A 21,864-nucleotide genomic window follows, 5' to 3' on the forward strand; every position below is an offset into this window, starting at 1 on the left:
CACCAAATGCATTTATTTACTTAGAGCACAGAAAAGACCCAACAATTCCCAAAACAATCATTCGGTAACAGTTGAAAATTAAAACTCTTCAAAAGTTCTCAGGAATAGCTTATGTTGGTGTTGTTTGTTTGATTTTTGAAATATTTAGACATTTGGAATTTAAGGGAATGCCAAAACCCTTCAACTTACTGGTAGAGAGAGGAAATAAGATAATTCTAGGATATTCCTATCATTTAATTTTAGTTCACACAATAAAAAACATTAGTCCCAATCAACTTGCTCATCTCCTTGTGTAGCTATAAACTGAGCATTCAACTTCATGAGAGATCACTGAGTTTTCTAAGCAGCTGGTATACAGTACAGCCTACCTGCCTGGCAGACCCGAATTCATAATCCTCAGCTGAAAAACGTAATGAAGAATGAACGGTTTAGTGTGATACTATGAATCTCAGTTCTTTTAAGACATCAGTTGATACCAATTGCAGTATAAATCTTGCTCAGCAAAGTAGAAGGGGTCTATCCACTTCTTTGTATTGTCAATTTAAAAATGCCTGTTAAATAAAGCTTGGGATGCACTCCATTAAACATTTCTTCCAGGTTTATGGACAATGTAACCTTTTAGTAATTAAACATTCTCTGTAGCTATGATGATTAGGAACTGAAAGAATAACACTATATACAGGAGTACTACTTTCATTTCTGTTTTAAGATTTTGTTCTTGCAGGCTACAGAAATGCCCCCCAGGTAATTTTTGTTAGATAAAATGGTTCTTGCAGCCATTCTTAATGAGGAAGACACAGTGACTTGGACAGGTTTAGGTCTATTAACATAAAGGGGAAAAAAAGTACCTTATTAGGAACAAACTTCATTGCTGGCAATAAGCTCCAACTGAGTTTAAAAAACTTCAGTAAGACACAGTAATTAAGAAATGCAGCACTTTTTCAGTTTAAATATAATTAAAACTTTTTTTAAAAATTCTTTTTTATTAACATTACCACAAAACAAAGGGTCACCACATCTGAAGAGTGCAAGTGAAATTTTTGAAACAGCACTTAATTCTAGTTAGGAGAGAAGCATTTCTAGAGTTTACTACTTGTCGAAAAATAAGTTCAACTACTAACTGTCCTCTTGAGAAACTTAATCTGAACCAAGAACCAAGAATGTTGGTAGCTGGCATTGCTGCAGAGATTTGAGTGTCATTCCTGGAGAACTGGGTTTAGTGTTCTAAATTCTGTGCAACAGACAATTAATAAATATTGAACTTATCATGTAATGAAATAAACATGTGCCAAGAACATTGCTTGCAAAAAGATGAAAAATATGAAAAGTCTGTTACACTACAGGTATTGTTTATTCTGACATAAAACCCATACATAGAAAGCACCTTAGTGGAGCAAGTTATACAGCTAGATGGCATATACAGACAGATGATTTTTCCCTCCCAGGTAAGTATTTAATCACCTTAAGTAAGTGTCACACAGGTGAACTGGTTTAAAATAGTTTTCAGCTACCTACAGGAAACAAGTGACTCTTCTCTCCTCCAACTTGATACATGTTGGGAGCCCACATTGCAGTTAAAAAGAGTGAATATCCCATCAAACTTGCTTGACAACCAATTTAGATATGCCAGCTTGATGGCTGTGCTTCAGATCACATTGCCCTTCAGTTTGGAAGTTCAGCAGGGTGAATATTCTACTATTTTCAATTCTGATAAGGATAGTAAGGTTGGTTTGGTTTTCTTTCAGAAGCAAATTTCCATTTGCATATGCTCCAAAACAATTCAGTAATCAAAAGAAAAACATTGTATTTAGAACTGGCATAAACATATTGTCATGAGGCCTCCTGGGTCTAATTCCATCCCCCTGGGTGTGCTTAGAAGAAAATTTACTTATCTTTCTTTACTTATCATTTAATTCAATGGGAACTTTAGAAGGGCAAAGGGAGGAGTTAATTTCATATGACCTATGAAGGTCTTCAAAATTTTCATTGTGTAGGGATTTTTTTCTAGGTGATGCATGAAGAGAAAATGAATGAAGTGGCATTCTTTAATCCAAAACCGTCGAATACTGGGGTTTCAAGGTAAGGCCTTACATAGCTCATAAAAGTCAGCTTAAGTCAAAACATAGAGGCAATAGACAGAAAATCCATGAAAATCAGTGATTAATTTAAAAAGGACATTCCAATGTATTTTTTCAATGCATAATACATTTGAAATTTTCACAAAACAAAATTATAACAATTTTAAATAAATAGTAAAAAGGGGAGAAATATATATTTAATAAACACACCAAGTAGAAACAGATTGGAAAAGGAGTATGGCACTTCTTTCACATATGCTTGCACTTGCCCGATTACTGTAGCTGCACTACCAACATATTCAACTACTGTAATTCTCATTACACACCCTACAACTGATTTGAAACATATATTTAAATAATTGGATTTACTTTTTGTATTTGTATATTGATTCAGATATTTGTAATTGTTATTCTTTATATACTGCAATAGTGATGAAAGCGTGAGAAGACCATAGGTCAATACCTAAATCCAAGTGAAAAGTTTCCCCAACTGTAAAAAATTATATTTCTGATAATGCTAGATCCTGAAAAAGGCAGTTTTACAACCACCCCTCAGGATATCATAATAAAGAGAAAAATGTGATCACTGTAGATAAAACCATTACCTTCAACAGCGCCTCCTGATTTAACAGAGAGATTATATAAGAAACCCCTTGCCTCCTTTCTAAGCCACAGTTAACAAGGATTCTCCTTTTCTTCCATTCAAAGTCACATAGTAACTGCAATTATTACTGTTTTTTACCTACAGCGTGTTAAGAACTTCACATATTTTTAATTATGCCCCAACGCCAAAGATCAGAGTAGAATCAAAGTCATTTAGCAGGTTTCCTGCTATTTTTCTACAGCCAATCATTTCTCTGAAAACTGTAGCTGGCCAAACCACCAATATGTCAAAGACCTGAACACTGAGTGGCTGAATCACACATTTCTAACTCTTCAGCCTCTCTTAGATTGCCTCTGTATTCTACCCAAAAGCGCTAGAGTAGCTGTCTGAACCAAGGACACTCCACAGCTTGGAAGATTAAATTCTTATTAAGCATAAAAATAAAACAATGTGTCATAGACTTTAACAGCCAAAAGGGCCAGCCAGATAATCTATTCTGAACACTGCAACACAGACCATTACTTTTCATCCAGTAGTTCATGCATCCATTTGACTAGTTCGGTCTGAGCAAAGACATTTTCTCTAAGCTGATTTTTACTGAAGTTCACTTTGTAAGTCCTGCCATTGAACATGGCAGAGACTTTCTGTTTGCATAACTCCTCCCACGATACAACCCTGATCCTGAGTAGAATGTAATATTCTTCTAAAAATTAAATATTAAGGTTGTGCCATATTTGCTTCTGTTATACTGATGTCTTTTCATTATCCCATGTTCATGAACCTTCTTAATTAAGGGTTATGACTATGTGACAAAACATCTTGGACTTGGTTGAAAACTTTCATTTCAGCTATAACACAGCATCTTGTGATCCTTTCGTTGGGGTTGTAATTTTTAAGAGAAATCATACATTTTCCTTCTTTTTGTACCTAATCACCAAGTCCTGCTCTCCCTCAAATGATACATGCTGATATCACCTTCAAGTCTCCAGCTACTGATCTACTTTTTACCACCTCAAATCACTTCTAAAGCCTTTCAGTGCTTCCTCTGTTAACAAGTTATTATTTAGGTATCTATTCCTATATATTTTGCAGCTACAATTCACTCTTGACATTATCCCAACCATTTTCATACCTGTATTCCAATCAATTTACCTACCTAAACAGTTCAGGTTTCTTGGGGGATTGAATTACACCCACTGATCATAACCTTTGTCCAATCCAAACTGTGTAGATCCTTCAGCCTTTGAGGGATTTAAACAAATCTCAGCAAGTAAGCATGTGGAAGTCTTTATTTTTCTTTCTGTCAACTAGATACCAAAGATAGAAGTTTGATGTTGATATAATAGAATTACCATGAGTATTTCAAGACTGCAAGTGGAAAGAAAGTTTACTAGGAACTAGGCTTCCAATTTAGACAGGTCAGTGAAGGATAATAACATTTTGTACAGTAGAAGGGACAATAAAACATGAAAGGCAGCAACTGGCAAGCATGGCAGCAAGGACAGGTTACTCTGTCAATGTGAACTAAGCACTGGACCTCTTACACGTTCTAAAACCAACCATCAGTAAGATCTACTATGTAGCAGACAGGAAGGAATACATAGGATAGTGAAATACAGGAACTATGAACAGCAAAGGTTAGTTAGAAGATGCCAGTCATTAAGCAGATTTACAGTCGTGGTAGTTTGGTCTAGGCCTTCCTTGGTGACCAGTTTGTAACCAAGGAAGGGTCCAGATTTACCCAGTATTCCCTACGATTTTTATGTAAACCAGATTATAAGAAGAAAGGAGGAGAGGCCTTCGCTCTCTTTCCTTCTGGCAGCTTGGAGGTGCAGGTTCCCTGCTGTTGAGTCTGCCGTGTTGGGGAGCGAGGCCTGGTAAGGCCTTGTCGACCTTGGGAGACGGAGGCTGCCGGCGATCGTTCCAGGGCGACTCTCGGTTGTCCCAAGGAGAGTAGTGAGATATTTCTTTGCTAACTCTTTTAGTTGTTAGATATTTGGCTACTAATCAGGAGATATATATATATATATATATATATATATTTTATTTTGGTTTTGTTCCTTTTTTTTCCCTTCCCCCTTCCCGTTCCCTTGTGAAATTGTATATATATTTCAATTGTATATACCTGTAACATAAGTGTAAATATATTTTTATATATATATTGCTTTAGCTCTCTCTCTCGTTTTGGGTTTTCTTGGTTGTTTTTCTCCCTCTTCTCCCTGAGGTTTGGTGGGGGTACTTCTTGTGGTAAGGTTTGGAGACTTGGCAGGGAGCCAGCTTCACACCATATCAACAGTGTAGTAAAAATAGCAAACAAATTAAAAAAAAAAAAAAAGACAACAAACACATCATGACCTAAAAGGACAACGTGATTCTTTTGTGGATTTTTAAAGGACTTGAAATGGATACAGATTTTGGAATACGCTATATATGCTTTAAAAAAAATAAATAACATCTAAAGTATCATGATGTGAAATACAGCCCAAAGAACCATTCACATATTGAGACCTTGAATACATCTTCCCAGCTGTAATTCATTGGGTTTCTGATATGTACCTGGGAAAACAAGGAAAGTATCTGTAATTGCTTGCAATCAGTAACCTTGCCCAAAAGCTCACACACATCACACACACACACTCCTGAGGTGGGGTGGGGGGAAGAGAGGAGAATCAAAGGGGAAAAAAAGTAAACCTCATGGGTTGAGGTAAGAACTGTTTATTAACTGAAACAAAATAAAATATAGCATAATAAAAGTAATGAAAAGGACAGAAAGGAATAAAACCTTTGAGAAAAGAGTGATGCACAGCTGCTCACCACACACTGCTTCCAAATCATGCAGAGACGGAATGCCACGTGCTCAGCTTCAGGTGTTTGGCTGCACGGATCTGCTCCTATCATGCCGTGATGGCAGTGGCTGCTCTCTCCTTACCCATTGCCAGGGCAGCACTCCACATCTCAGTAGAACACTTTAAGTCACACCCAAACCTCCTCAGCCTTCCTTCTCCAGAACAACCAACAGTAAGTTCTCTTCTTCATTAGATATTGAAAGGCTTTGAAGTCAGAGACTTTTATTGTCTTTGATGCTACCACTTCGGATGATCACAAGCTTTGGACCAGCATTCTTTTTGAAACATCCGTCTCCAAATTGAACCGCGGTACATTTGAGAACAGATGTTGGATGGAAAGAAGACTACTTCCTACTAGAGCATGATTGCTATGCAGGGCTATGTTTTAGCATAGTGCATCCCTTCAGAAACACAACTAAATATCATCTTAGTATCTCCTTTACTGATGCAGAATACTGAAGTGTCTCCTCCAGAACAGTTTCAAACCTTGGATGTACATGTATCTTCTGTTTTTATTTAAGTAGCAAAATATAACAATTAAAAAATCCACATAGAAGAGTTGATACTTGTAAATAGATCCATCTGCAAGGCTTTACTGCAGAAATATATTTTCTTTTCAACTTGTAAAATAGGGATTGGAATTTTGTCTGGCTTTGGTTATTGGTTTATTTGGTAATTTGGTTTGTTGTTGCTATTTTTGGTTACTGCATAATTATATCAGGGTCACTTTGGTTTTCAGAATACTTATCTTTTGACTAAGTATACTTTTAATAGCACTACTACCATGCAGGAAGTGTTTTCAAATGAATGATTTACATATTCTTAGTGATTCTGCCTTTCTAATCTCAAAGAGCTCTGTAATCAAGCAAAAAGTGATTCTTACTGAATTTACAAAGCAGTAAGAGCTCAAAGCTTCTTGGTGTCCAACAGCGCACAAGGAGGATTCTCATTTTGGTTTTTTCCACATTATCAACTTCAAAATATTCAGCTTTCAAAGAAAACTCAAAATGGCCAAAATGTGTGAAGTATGAAAATAAATCGCCATTTTCTTCAAATAGCAATGACAGCATTCATTTCAATCCTTTGCTAGTTACTTGCAACTGTATGCTGTACTTTGTATTTGTACATTTTTCTGTTATGTATTTTACTACAGTTCTCCTGACTAAGAAAAGGGAAGAAAATATAGTTTAAAGAAATTTGTAGTACTACTAATCAAGAGAGGTCATCATGGTTGGGCTTCACGAACGAAGATTTGGGAAGGGCTCTACCCACATTTGTTGCAAGCGCATTGAATCAAGAGAGGTAAACTCACAATAATGAAGTAAGCCAATGAAGAACAAAGGCTTTGCCCCATACCCTTATGTTTCTTGCACTTCAGTTTAAGAATTTTCATTCAGAGAATGTGTGGTTATATTCTCTTCCTTGTAACAGAGACTTATTTTTTTTAATTTTGTGCTTGAATTCCTAAAAATAAGCTTGTTTTGCTAATGTAGCAATCCTTTGTAGGATGTGTGAACAAACAGCCCATTGCTACCATAACAGATTTCAAAGTCCAGGTAAAGATCAAAAAGGAAGAGCTAGAGGTTTGATGGTTTGATGTCTACACAAGCAGGGTTAGGGCTGAATCAGAAATCACATTCTCCCTGGGCTGGGAAACACCACCTGCATTCGGTGCCTTGGCAATCTCATTCTTCTCCCAGCTGTTTCACTTAGGAACATGCATCTCATTGCAGGTCTGACAGAGTTTCATTTCTGTCGAAAGGTTCTATCTGAGGCACTTCCAACTCAGGTATTCAGGAATGCAAAATTAGAGGACAGCTACCATTTCCAACGACACTTCAAAACCCTAAAGTCAAGTTTCTTAACCATCTAATACATCCAGTGGACTTCCACACACCAGGAGAGGTGATGCCAGGAGCTTAACCAACAGTAGAAACCAAGCCCATGGCTGTTTGTCACTCCTTGTTCCTTGGGCCCAGGACAACCATCACCCTGCAGGACCCAGGCATGGAGCCTTTGCCCAGGGTGAATTTCTACAACTCCTTGGAATATAAGATATCCAAAGGAGTCAAAGGCTTGGTATTTTACACAAAGCAGTCCCTAAATAAACTAAGGAATACTTCAAGGAAGATAAAAGGAACAGTGAACCTGGTGGATCCTCTTCTAACAACATATGATATGTTTTATTTTTAAAGCCTGGTATTGCACTACCCCGTGCAAGTTACGGCCCATAAAAACACTCTCTATATAAGAAACCAACATTTTACAGTTAGTCCAAAATCTTAACAGTAATCAAACAGTCTTTATTCCAGTCAGTCTTAAGAGTCTAAATCATTCAATTATTGTAGAGAAAATAAAACCTCTAACACAATATAAATAAAACCTCTAACATAATACAACTACTTACTCATACACTAGATACTCATATACTCCCTTGTGTCTATCTTCCCTTTCTCTAGTGTCGCACACGCCTTTCCATTGCCCCTTTGGGTCCTGAGACCAAAAGCACAGTCAGGGTCCCAAATCGTTTATCAGGAGTTGGTGGATGCTGATGGTGGGGACTGTTCTGTCTTCTCTCTAAAGTCCACCTGGTGTAATACAACACATTTCCAAAAGCATTCTACTTGCTGTTCTTTCTTCATTGTCTGCAAATATAGCCAAATAGTTATTTATATATAATGTGTGTTTACTGATACTGTATATTTGTTATTTCTTCTCTTATCCCTAAAAACTTGTTTTGTACAACACTTTAGGTCGTATTTGTTTAAGGATGGGCACCTAAAATTATATATGAATTAATTCTAAAAATAACTACTTATTACTTACTAGCCATTAACCACAGAAATATATCAGAATCATTATAAACTATAGGCAGTAGAGCACACAACTACACAAAGTCAGGCTGTCATTTGACAGATGCTGTTACAGTTGAAACGAAGCTTCAGGTGGGACAAGGCAAACTCAGAAAACTAAAGCTCAGTGAGTCGTCATGCTAAGGCCTTGCAGAATTAATACAAGTTACTAACAGTGACAATACCATGTTTCTGTGGTTATAGGGCTATACCAGTAGCTGGGTCACTCTCCAGGGAGGGTGCAATATTGCCTTGAAACTCCTTAGGTATCAGGTAAAATAAAATTAACGTCTTTTAAATCACTGGGAGAGTACTCTAATGGCATGATAGAAAACACCAGTTCTGCTTAGAGCTTCCATCCTCTGCACAGTGGTCACTGCTGGACTGAAAGCAGTTTGTGAGTTAGGTGACAATGGGTGGAATTTAGGTAATCCAAAGCTGCATTCAGACAGCTGTTTAGCTTAGCAAGACACAGGAGGCTCCAGCCACACTCAGACATTGAAGAAACTTTAAAAAGAATATACACTAATAAGCTTTTAGATTCTTCATGATGAGACACTTGTAGAGTATCGCCTTTTTTGATTATTTTCTTACATACAGGTGTCTGAACTCTGTTTATGCTCTATTTCAAGCATCAAACCCAGTTCTCTAAATCTAGTATCAAGGTACAAATGAGGAAGCTGATTTTCCTCAGCTGCTCATATAGAAGAGACAGACTACCTCCTCCAGAGGGTAATTTTGATCATAAGAAACTCACTTAATTACCATCCAAATACAGCTAAAAAGAAATACCAAAAGTTTTTGCTTTGCAAATTATTTATTAAGAAGATACATAGACAATCAACCACAAAATGGGATAAAAATATTTGAACATTTTGAAGAAAACAAAAAAAAGGTAAATCAGACAAAAATCACCTAATAATTGGGAAGGAACTTTCATTTCCCATCCTTAAAACATGCCATATAAAACAGCCTCTTAAAGCAGTGAAAATAGGATGCAATTACAGCTTCAATATCTATCTTTCTTTTTTCAGTCTATTCAAAAAATGTCTGTGTATTCCAGGTAGTGAAGTGCATATCCCTTAGTATAGAGGCAGCTGCTTAGTCTTCAGTGAAGTAAGCTTCCAGTCCCTCCAGTTCTGTATCAGCTGTTGTATTTGAAGAGGTGGGAGTTGAATTCAAATTCATGCTTTCCTGACTATTATTTTTTTGTTGAGAGTTTCCTGAAGTACTTAATTCCTTCTTTGGTTCTCTACCACCACTTAATAGCCTTTGACTCTCTGTAAAATACTGATTAGGATGATTCAAAGAAAACCCAATGTCATCAACCTGCACATAAAAAGAAATAAACATCAAGTTATTATATTTATTTCTAAGAGTCATCTTTTTCATATTCAAGAACAAATTAATTAACAATTTTTAAAGTTCCAATTTTGTTGAAGAAAAAGACAACAGTTTCTAAATACTGTCTCAGTAAACATTAGAGTGACACAGATCTAGTTTCATCACAAATTTTCTTCCTTCATGAAATAAAATAATTTCTTTGGCATATTCAAACATTATTTCACACTGTCATTGCTGTAGTAAAGAAAAGTAACACTCCAAAACATCTAAAACAATGTAAGTAAAATGGCATCTCTTTAGAGATGTAGGACAATTGAAGCTACACCTTGAAACAGAATTTCCTGATGCAAAAAGGGGAGTCAGACAAGTCTAGAGTCCAAGTGGCAGTAGAGAATACTACTAGAAGTTGTGACAACTGCACAATATAAATCTAGATCTCAATTATCAGTGTGAAACTGTGAATGGAAACAGGTAGCTTCACCTCCTTCTGTTTTCCCCAGTAGCCACAAAGGCAATATTTACAAGCAGTAGGCTAAGACAGACACTCAACAGATCAAGCCTAGCTCTGTTCCATCAGTGCCAACATCAGCAACCCGAAACTAGAAGCACAACAAAGAACATTTAGTCTTCAGTGAAAAAAAATACAGAAAATTATCATAGGGTGCACCATATTTGTATTGCTCCTATATATCTAGCAGGTACCTTCTTTCAGCTCTGCAATTATTTGATAAATGAATATTCAATTTCAAATCAACGAAGCTTTCAGCTTTGAAAGTAAGCTCTTCTGACATGTTTACCACAAACCACAGTTATAATCTTTGTGCCTCTTTTGGGGGGCTCAGAAGTCGGAAATGCTCACTTTAAATAAAAGGTGCTTCCACCTTCTATTCAGGTAATCTGAACCTGTCAGTTCATGTGAATTCTAAGAACATTTTAAGAAAAATACTGCTCTTAAAATACATTGGAAAGTTTACCAAACATGGGATATAAGAAAAAATGGAAGACTAAGAGTCATATACCAGTAAGTTTCTGCTCCAACTATATTCCCTTTTTCGCAGCAGGGTGGGGCCAATTCAAGCATAACAAGCAACTCTGCACACACAGAGTCTCCTGAGGACATCCAGTGTGGCTAATTTAATACGCCAAACCCCATCAATTTAAATTTCAGCCACTTGTGAATAATCATAAAGCAGAGGATCAGTGTGTACTCTAAATGGAACCCTGATTAAATGCATTACCACTGCCTAGCTTAGCTCCATTAGAAAATGGTGGCGTGGATAACAAAATCTAATTTAGACATGAATTAGCAACTGTAGTCAGTGACCTTGCTTGAAAAATCTTAAAAGTCAGTAACAGTCCTAGCACTCCAATTTGGTACTCTAAGGCATAAAGAAAGAAAAAAAAACCAACCCAAAGCCATCACTGAACTTCATTTTTCATTTCAGTCTTATCTGGATGAGTTTCATCCAGACAGCTTTCATCCATGCTCCAGTTTTCATTACGTGGAAACTAAATTACTTCTTTATACCAAAAAGGCTTAAGAAGAAGTGATATAGTGAAAAACTAGCTTTTCTAGAAGAAGCTCTTAATTAGCTCTGGTTTTTTTATCCTTGAAATCTCAGTTTTCTTCAGATCAATTTAAGAGTCACTTCGTAACTCTAAATTTTATTCTAAACTCCTCTCTCCCCAAAAAATTGGAATAAGCTGTAGAAGCAGTTCATTGTATGAATGGGAGCCTACAATCCTGTTTTCAGAGGCAATTGATGGTATTTGGCTAAAAGCTACTTACAGGTTGTTAGTTAATATTGTTCTATGAGTCCATGTACCATTTCTCCTTTTCAAACTTGAATACTACTGGATGAAGCTTATACAACTCTTAATTAAAAAAATTCTGTGCAAACTATCACATTTTTCAAGAGCCTGAAGAGAGAAAGGTGAAGATTTGTTCATATCATCATCTTCATTTGTGATACAGTGATACAGAAACAATTCTGTTCTCTGTAATTTTCAACCAGGTTCAGTGAGTATTTCTCTGAATAAAAATATTCTGCTCTGGTTGGAAATTTACAAGAACTCTGAACACAAAAATGGAGGCTTTTTATGTTAGATTCCTCATGTTTTTACTTTATCTAAGTTTTACAATATTGTTAGGTAATGTAGATCAAAGTACATCGATTTTAAAAGCTTTGTCATTAACTTAGTTGTATGTTAGCTGAAACTTACTACCAGAAAGAGAGAAAGTAGATTTCTCTTAACAGCTTTGTCCATTCACACCTGTAAATCTACCTAGAATCCATTATACCCAAAGAAAAATATATTTTCTGTGCAGTTAAAAATTTAAGCTCATAACATGTACTGACCCAAGCAAAATGACGTATCACTTCATACAGAACTGTATAACCCATCTAGTGGGCGATGTTAACGTGGATTCAGCACATGTTGCACACACTGGCTTTCACACAAACTCCAGTTTTGTATTTCTCCTGTAGCAAATATTGTTTTGAAAAACTTAAAGCATCCCTGGGTTTTAATCAAGAACTTAAAAAATGACAGCTGATAATGCTACAGGTGATATTACAGAAAAATCACACTTATGGTGCTACAACTTTTCTTTCTCACACTTATTAAAATAGTCAACAAATTGCATACTCATACACTAGTTCCTGCCTGAAGACAACGTGTTGGACCACACAAATGATGGCTGCTTTTGTTCTGTGGTTGCAAAACAGTGAAAACAAAGATCAGGAGACGTGTAGCATTGAAGTTAATAAGTCTAGGTTACACAGAATACAAAGAAAATCAGCTTTTTCGTAACCTGTGCTGTTTGAACCGTAGCACCAAAGTGTAAAGACAACTCTCATCACCAGCCTCCCCAAAAATATACCCAAACATTTTCACTCTAGTCCAGCTGTATTTATTAGCACAGTCTCAGTGCCAAGGACTAGACTACAGAAGCTGACCCTGGGAACTTAGAAAAATATAATCTTATCAAGTCCCCACTAAAAAGTCATTCATACTTGATCTAACCCACATACACACCATAACTTTCAAGAATAACAGGTAACACTAACAGCTCTACCCAACATATATCAAACAGTTTCTTGGTAAAATTTTTACATAATTGAAGTTAAAATTCTCCGTGTGAGTCAGTCCATTATTTCTATGAAAATTTTACTTAAGATTGTTCCTCTACTCAAAGAAACAATCAATGTTAGGCTAATTGATTCTTCTGAAGCTTCTTTCACTGAAAAACTCTGCTAGTGGTATACAGGAAAGCAAAGGTCAGAGACACATTTTTAACTACCCCATAAAAAATAAAAAATTAATAAAGCATACAGTTGTAGGATAGAAAGATCACTCCAAGCAGGCTGGTAACAAGTTGAGCAGCTAAATTCTCTTTAAAAAAAAGCACGTGCCATGCAAACTACGGGAACTGTCTTTCTCTGTATTCTGCTTTCTCTCATTGAAATAAGACATTTATTAACAGTAAAGCAGAAAGATGATTCTTCATGCAAGCAGCAAAGACAGATATTTATATTACCACAAGACTGATAAAAAATAATGCTGTTCTGGAATTTGCCATGGAAGAATGGAAAGACAGCTTTCCTAAAATGCACTGTGCTGATTTATCCTTCATTGAACGTTGACCTTAGAGTCTATAGTCATCTTTGGAAAACATTATTTCTACTGACTTGGGCTTACACAGGCCAAGTGTTATCTAAATTTCAAATTGTACATAATTTTGAATTTACTTCCAGATTATTAGGCTTGTTGTCACATTTCCTAAGACTAAGAGAAAGTGTTCCTCTCAAATTACAGCTGCCAAAACAATACTGGATAGAAGTTCAGAGTATACCTTTGCTATACACTCATATACATGATTGCTGGAAATTTGTGAAGAGAAACAGTTCCATTTAAATCAAATGTGAAAACCAGGAAGAACAAAAAAGTCTCTGGGTGGGTCATCTAATCCTCATCCATATCTTTAGCAACATACACAGCAACAAACATAGCCTGCTGTCTGAAAGGGACGTTTCCATTTCTTGAGTTGTGGAGAGAACAAAGCTATAAGAAGGGCTGTGCTTCATTGCTTTTTCTTGATGAAAGGAATTTTGAACCAGTGCAAAAGCTGGTTCTTTGAATCAAGAAATCACACAGGAGATGGAGTGTGGCCATTTGCTATCTTGAAATTTTCTGGAGGATCTTACTTTAACTTTGCTTGCAATTAAGCAAATGGGAAAGCTCTGAGAATGTTCATCTTGATTTAAAAAATAATCACACATGACTACAGATGTGAAAAAATACCAAGTAAAAATTAACAATATTAACTGTGAACAGACAGGGAGATTAGCTTAAATTACACTTTTTAGATACTTTCTGTTAATTTTTAAGGTGTATCTAAACAACATCAAACTTGCAAAATGCGTTAAAAACCATAAATTTCATTAAAAGCAGAATATTGAGAAAGTGAAATGACTTGAAATTGTTAAAATTCAACAATATTGAATATTGTTAAAATTCAACAATATTTTCCTTTTCAGGAAAAAAGCATAACATTTTTCTATATCTTGTAATGTTGAGGGTATTAATAACATCAATAAATAAATGCAGAAAATTACAAAAGAGTATTTGAAATTATTGAAAAGTGACAAGGTAAGACAGATAATGGTGGATATGCAAACTGAAAATAGTCTCTGGACTTCAAGCATGATTTCCAAGGCCTTCCTCAAGAGTCAGTGATAATAGCTGAAACAAAAATTAGTAGCTACTTACCTCATGTGTCAACTCAAAGTACTTCTGACAGGCCAGTTGGTAATGCATGCCCTTCACCAACTCCAGGATCTACACAGAGGGAGAAAAACGTGACGGATTCAGAAGTAGCACACATACATCTTGTTGATCTTCAACAACAAGGTATTCCACAACAGCCTTGTACAACAGCTCAGGGACACTTGCAGCACATGACATCTGTGTATTCTACTAATAACTGACAACATTTAAAAATTCCCTGGCTACGTTAAAAACAAGATAAAACCAAAGGAAGGTATGCCAGGTCCTTAAAATGTAATTTCAATACTCTTAACTTCAACAATAAGTTGAATCCATATTTTAGTAATATAATTGTGACAGTTATTGTCAAAGTATCATATTGCAACATCACTTCCAAAACTGCAGACATAAATCTAGTAATTCAAGTGGTTGAAGCATGAAGCAATCAAGGACACGACTTGTATTCTTATTTTCCACATTACCAGTTCATGGAGATGCACAGTAAAATACTGTGCTCCCATCAAGAAAATTTAATGCAAATCCTTTAGACAAGTATCTGTGAGAGAGGAATGCTTTTACCTTCAATCAGATTTGTCCTTTTTGAAATGAAGTTATTTCTAGTCAAGCTCAGCAGAATATGTGAGTGAATAGGCTGTTTTGAACACCTATTAGGAAAATCATGCCATCTTTTGTAAATACAATTTGCTTTCCAATTCTACTTCAGGTAATCTCTTCTGTGTTGCATAAAGTCCCATTCTTATCACCAGAATGCAATGCTGGTTGAAATATTTTAAAGTTTCATCACCTCCTCCCTCCTTTATATAATCAAAATATATGCTCTCTCTGCTTATCAAGAGAAAATTGCTGGAATTAAGAGATAGCCTCAGTGGAAGGAAAAATAGTTTTCAAGAAATGTTAATTTCAAGCCCTTTCCCAAGGCTGACCTTTGTGTCAAACACAGCAATATACAGCTTAAATCCCTGCTGCACTCATTATCGGATGCTGCCTTGTATTTATTGACAGATGTATAAATAAATTACATTTGCTGAATGGATAAAAACTGCAACACAGTGCCAGGGAAGTACTTAGTCACATTATTTCTATGTAATAGCCCAACTGATTACATTTCTATCCCTCTCACCACCTCCTGTTACACCTTCTGTAAAAGAGCAAAGCCAAGGCCAACTAGGCAATGAAGTCTGAAATCTGGCACTGTCTGGGTAGATACATTTATTTCTTTTTTTAATCTTCTCTCTCCTTGAAATTGACTGAAAAAAAAATCTTTATTTCCCAGCTACACTTTTGTTTCACCAAGGAACTACTGTCCTACTCCCTTGAAAATCCGCACAGATCTTTCTGCTGTACTACTACGAAGACGTATCTTGGAAAACAGCTGTGAGAAGAACTCATATCAGCATTCTCCAGTGAAGTTGCATAACTAGGTCTTCATGCCACTTCTCTTCCTGACATGGATAGAGTGCTCCATAGAACAGATGCCCACCAGAACAGTCCAGAAACTTTCATCCAGTTTGTTAAATTTATCAATGTACTGGTCATCATTTTACTCCTGTTCCTTTACCCTTTCCACCACGTCACCTCCCCAGATTTAAACAGTTGGCCAATTTCAGCCAAATTTGACAAGTAGAGATGACAAAGCTAAATGCTGATTAAAAGCTGTGGTTGGGTAGAAAAGTCAGACCAACATTTGTGGCTCATTCAGAAAAAAAATAAAAAAGCAGTTATAGTTTAGCTCATACTCCTTCTGAGAGACAGCCACAAGGCATCAATGATAAGCCTAGTATTGAGTACACATGTAAGTTTAAACCAGCCACATCAGGGGGACCAGGTCCACCTTCCATGTATATGAAAGGACTGAGGAATAAGGGGCACATCAAACATATTCAAAGAAAAACACTTAGTAGATTAACTTGCTTTAATCAGGGATCAAGTTGCTGAGAGGAAACAAAAAAAGTTAAGAACTGCAATAGAACGGAGGCCAGATGGAAAGGAATCATCTGTGTGAGAGAAACTATCAATTCTCTATTAAAATAAAACAGAATTATAATTCATAATAAGTATTATCTTTTGTACATTTGTGTACATAATGAAAGCAAGCTTAGAGCTGTTTTTCACTAGTATTACCCAATAACAGACCTCCACTCAAAACTTAATTCACAGCAGCAATCTTTTGCCTCTACATATATTAAGATATTCACACTGCATTGCTTTATTTTGCAAGTAAAGGTACATACTCAAGGACTTTGTTAGTCCTTATGCGCCTTTTCCTTCACTGCCATCTGCAACTTGCTTTTCTGATGTTGCTCTACTGACTACTAATGAGGGTAAGATGATGTTTGGCAGCTGTATGCAGCCACCTGCTTTTATAGATCCTCAGCACTCAAAGTTAAGATGTTTCATAGCAGGATAGTTGGGGCTCTGTAATTATCCATTATTATTTTCACTTACTCAAAGTAAGTTTGGGTTTGGTGTTTGTTTTTTTTTTAATTGCAGAATTAACTTATATTTTTAACATGAAAATCTTTCTACTATAGATTCAGTAATGTATGACTCATTTCTAACCTTCTATGGAGGTATTTAAAAGATGTGTAGATGTGGCACTTGGGGACATGGTTTAGTGGTGGACTTGGCAGTGTTGGGTGATGAACTCAAAGGTCTTCTCCAACCTAAAGATTCTATCATTCTTTTTATTTCAAAGATGGCTGAAGATATGATTGGGTGCAACTGCTGGAGATTATCTGAACACATTCCACTCCTCTCTTTCAGGTCACTGTGTGACCACCTCAACATTAAATCTGGCCCCAGAACTCCCCAGTGTCTTTTGTCTCCTGGTCAGTACAGTCATCTGTCCTTTCTACTGATTTCAGGTATTCCCTGTATGTTTTAAATTAATTTTGAAGGTTTCATGTTTATAATGTATGCATGTATAGCACAATTTTCTCAGATAACCTCCAGACACACCTTTCAACCTCAACCATACTGTGATTCGATAATAAACAGTCTCAACAGCACCTGACTACATTTTTATTACATCCTTTTGGTGGTCAGAATATAAAATCCAAACTATAAAAAGTACATTTTCTAGTTCAACCATGTACCTTCTGTACTTTCAATTGTGTTCCATGTATAATAAATCTGTGCACATACTCTAGAAGTCTTCTGTATTCTTATAGTTTCTTATTATTAGGAACCTTAACAATGACTATAAGTATCTGAAGGGAGGGTGCCAAGGCTCTTCTCGGTATTACCAGGGACTAGAGGCAACAGGCAGAAACTGATGCACAGAAAGTTCCACCTGAAGACAAGAAAGAACTTCTTTACTGCACAGTTGACCACGCACTGGAACAGACTGCCCAGAGAGATTGTGGAGTCTCCCTCACTGGAGATATTCGAGAACCATCTGGACACAATCCTGTGCCATGTGCTGTAGGATGCCTTTGCTTGAGCAGGAAGGTTGGACCAGATGAGCCACTGTGGCCCCTTCCACCCTTCTGCAATTGTGTGATTATCAGTTAGCTGTGCTTCTCACTGTGTTTCTGCATATTTTGCATTCTCTCAAGTTTTCTTTTCCTATGCTGTATTTTTGTTTTACTGTCACAAGCCCGTTCACCAGTCACTAGTCAACATTTACTTTTTTTCTTACCCATACATAAATCAGATTTTTGAACAGTCCATTCTAATATAATTGCATACAGTTTTTTTAACATTATCATCTCACCTGGAAATAGTTAGATATAACTTCTCATTTCTAATACTTGTTTCCACTTATCAACAATAAACTGAAGATTGGGAAATTTAGGCATTGGAAATACTGTAAATCAAATATTTAAAATAATTAGTTTTAGCGACACCATATTGTCTCGTCATATCGAGATATTAAGCTATGTCATGTTAACACTCTACAATATTGTACCCATTGATGGAGTCAGTAACAGTAACGCCCCAGCACCAACAAATACACACTAAAGAAGTCAGATGGGAGCTTTAACATCAGAAAAAAAGGGTTAGATTTGGCTGGTTAAATTTGCCATTGTGTTCACTCAGCTTATACACAAAAGTAATCCTAGTGAAATCAATAAGCATATTCATACTTGAAAAATACACCAACTACAAGACAATTAAACATGGTATACATTCTGGGTGAGAAACCATTGAAAATTTTAAGGAACTTTGATGTACCAAATTTCACTGTAATAATAAAATGGGTATTACAGAAAATTTGTCTATATTATGAATATCAATTGTTCTTGTATTTTTCTTTCTGTTTTATATATTTCCCCAATAAATACTGACTTAATAAAAGATATCTTGCTTAAACAGTACTTGCTCTTATTTAATCAGAACTTACAAAAGCCCTACCATGAAGATGACTAGTGCTAAGGCAAAATTCTTTAGCTGCAAGAGAAAATATTTTTACAGACAGCACTGATTAAAACTTTTCTAATATTAGACCATCAGAAGGGAGAGAGTGAGGGTTTTTTCAGTGTGGTGGGGTTTTGTTGGTTTTTGAGGGGTTTGTTCGGTGTTTTGGTGTGGGGTGTTTTTTTCATTGATGGAAACATACAACCATATCAGAGGCCTAGGCACAGATTGGCTTGTTTATTTCTAGCTCTGTGTAGATGCTCCAGTCCCACAAAACACTAATCTGTTGGAGAATATTAGACAAAGTTCAACAACTTAATCAAAACCTCTAATTTCACTCAATTATGGAAAAAAGACCCCTTTTTAAATTAAGAGAACACTTCTAGAAAGAACATGCCATCTTCTGAAGTTATCTACTGTTCATTTACAAAAGCATTTTTCCCCCAAGAAATGCTTTTCCTCCTAATAGAAAAGTAAAAAGAATGAGTCTAGAACCTCTGCTTCTCCTGATTGTAGAACCACGTATTTTGACTACCTTTTGCTTTTGCTATTGTGATAGATGCAAATTGGGAAATGGGTAATTTCTCAAGAAAACTTTCTGAAACCAATAATATAGTATTTTGAAATAACCCTAGTTCAAACCCTATAATTTCTATCTTCCTATGTGAGAGGTGCAGGCAACACACTACAGTGAATTTAGTACAGCAACACAACAGATGTATTTATCATAGAATCATGGAACAGTCTGGGTTGGGAGGGACCTTAAAGTTCATTTAGTTCCACCTCCCCTGCCGTGGGCAGGGACACCTCTCACTAGACCAGGTTGCTCAAAGCCCTATCCAACCTGGCCTTGTACAGTGACAGAGATGGGTCATCTACAACTTCTCTGGGTGACCTGTTCCAGCACCTCATCACCCTCACAGTAAAGAATTTCTTCCTAATATCTATTCTAAACCAACTCCCTTTCAGTTTGAAGCCACTGTTCACTGTCCTATCACTACATGCAATTGTTCAAAGTCCCATACGTAAAGATATAATATCTTAACATATATTTTCATCTATACTCTTCAAATTGATTAGCTTTGTCAAACCTGATTTCATAAAGATTTTACCTCATTAGCACTATATAAGACAGAAATGAAATATGATCCAAAACATACTATAAATTCAAATGTTATACACTCACACATTTGATGCTCAGCTAACCATATTCTTTCTCGATAAAGTATTTTTAAAAGAAATAGAAAAGGCTACAATCACAAATAAAGAAATAGCCCAGCCTAAGGAAAATGTGAAATGAATACAAATTAAATAATTCAGTTCTTGGAATAAACATCAGGATTAATTCTTTCTGCTTTAGGCTACATAATAACTAGAGAAGACCTGGAAGTTATCTCCTGTATTACTTTCAGAAGATGACTTCAGCAGATAGAATCTTAGACAAGATAAAGCCTCAGAAAATATGGACTGCAGGTTGGATCTAGACAATTCACTGCATGAACATTGACATATTCAAATGTTCTGATCACTTTTTCAGTACTGACAGTACTACAAAATAGCCGCAATGAAAGCCATCTAATGCTCCAACTGATTACTGAAGGCACGTGAGGTCTGGTTGTATTTGCTCTGCACCATCATCCCAAGGTCCAGCATTCCTTTTTCACACCTAGTCCTGTGTGAAAAGCCCTTTGAGGATGGGGTTTGTTTCCACCCCACACCAGACAATGCTTTATCTGTATGGGAATAACTCAGAAATTCTTCTGAACCTTAAAGGAAAGAGTGTATGCCAAGAGTAGGAACAGCCCTTGAAACGGACGACTGAGAACAACAGCACTACAAAACTAACCAGTCAACTTTTTTTTTTATTATTATTATTTGAGTGTGTGTGTAGGGTGTATTGTTTTGGATTTGTTTTGTTTTAACACCAGGAGTGGACACTGCAGAGTCCTGTATTCTGACCGCACTTAAACAGGCACCACAAAATTCATGGACAGGACAGTGTCTATTTCCAGGCAAAGAAGACCTTGATGGAAACGGTTTTTCTTAGTCACTTTTCGTAAGACAATTTAGGACTCCTAGTGAATTCCAATTCTACTTTACAAAGGAAAAAAAATACAGACACACAAAAAGAAAAACACAATTCACATCAAATAAGGAACTATGTTAAGTATAAAGATACTGCCTTACTGTGCAAATTCACTGAAGAAATAACCTCTACTAAATTCTACCCACACATACAGAAGGCTGCTAAACCAGTAAATCCTCACCAATCTTTCCAATGATTAGCAGGATAAAAATCTCAGACCGGCATCAATTTTTGATGCATATAAAAAGGAAAAAAGCCAAAGGAGAGTATATCTCATGTCAGACAGATGGAGGCTTATTCATATGAACCAGGAGAAAATATGAAAAAAAAAAAAAAGAAAAAACATGACTAGGAAAAAGTCTGGGTATTTCAAGAGTTTGTCAAGAATGAATACGAGTGAACACTAAACTCTTTAAAACTATTCTCTTTTTATTTGTATCTTAATTATTTCTTCCAAGGGAGATTGCTTTAAGTGGAACTTTCACATTCCTTTCTATCTAGTTCAACAGTCTTTGGACGCCTGACAAGCAATGGTGACACTCCACATGAACTCAAGACAACAACTTAAAGCAGGTTTTTCCCAGGGACCTAAAGCCAGTTTCAGGCAGTTAATATACACAACTGTTTGGTGAACTGTCTCAGCTTAAATCTAACCCGTATGTCTTCCTCCAGTGAAAATGATGGCAACCTTTCATTGCCTTAAGCTCTTGCTAGAGCAAGGAATGGGAGTCAGTTCTTCAGTACACACCTCAAAGTTCCAATTCCTACATTGTCCTTGCTATACAAGGTAGGTTTTTAACTTAATGTTATGTGATTAAAAGCTGATAAAAATCTCTACATAATTTCACTAGGCATTTCATGTGTTTTTGTCATTTAAGGGAAGTTAGCACAATGGATGATTAAG

General features: G+C 36.2%; 1 protein-coding gene across 1 annotated transcript in view; it reads right to left on the minus strand.

Moving 5' to 3' along the window:
- Positions 1-9,480: 9,480 nt before the first annotated feature.
- PRIM2 (DNA primase subunit 2) overlaps positions 9,481-21,864 on the minus strand; it is a 97,073-nt gene continuing 84,689 nt past the window's right edge. Inside the window, exons 12-13 of the mRNA XM_029962835.1 lie at positions 14,498-14,566; positions 9,481-9,709 (exon numbers count right to left, since the gene is read on the minus strand). Coding sequence (XP_029818695.1) covers positions 9,482-9,709; positions 14,498-14,566 — 297 coding nt within the window. The 3' untranslated portion in view covers position 9,481. The remainder of the gene's footprint in view (positions 9,710-14,497; positions 14,567-21,864) is intronic.

The sequence above is a fragment of the Manacus vitellinus genome, unplaced genomic scaffold, assembly GCF_001715985.3.
Source record: "Manacus vitellinus isolate BGI_N305 unplaced genomic scaffold, ASM171598v3 scaffold_4_pilon, whole genome shotgun sequence".
Classification (NCBI taxonomy): Eukaryota; Metazoa; Chordata; class Aves; order Passeriformes; family Pipridae; genus Manacus; species Manacus vitellinus.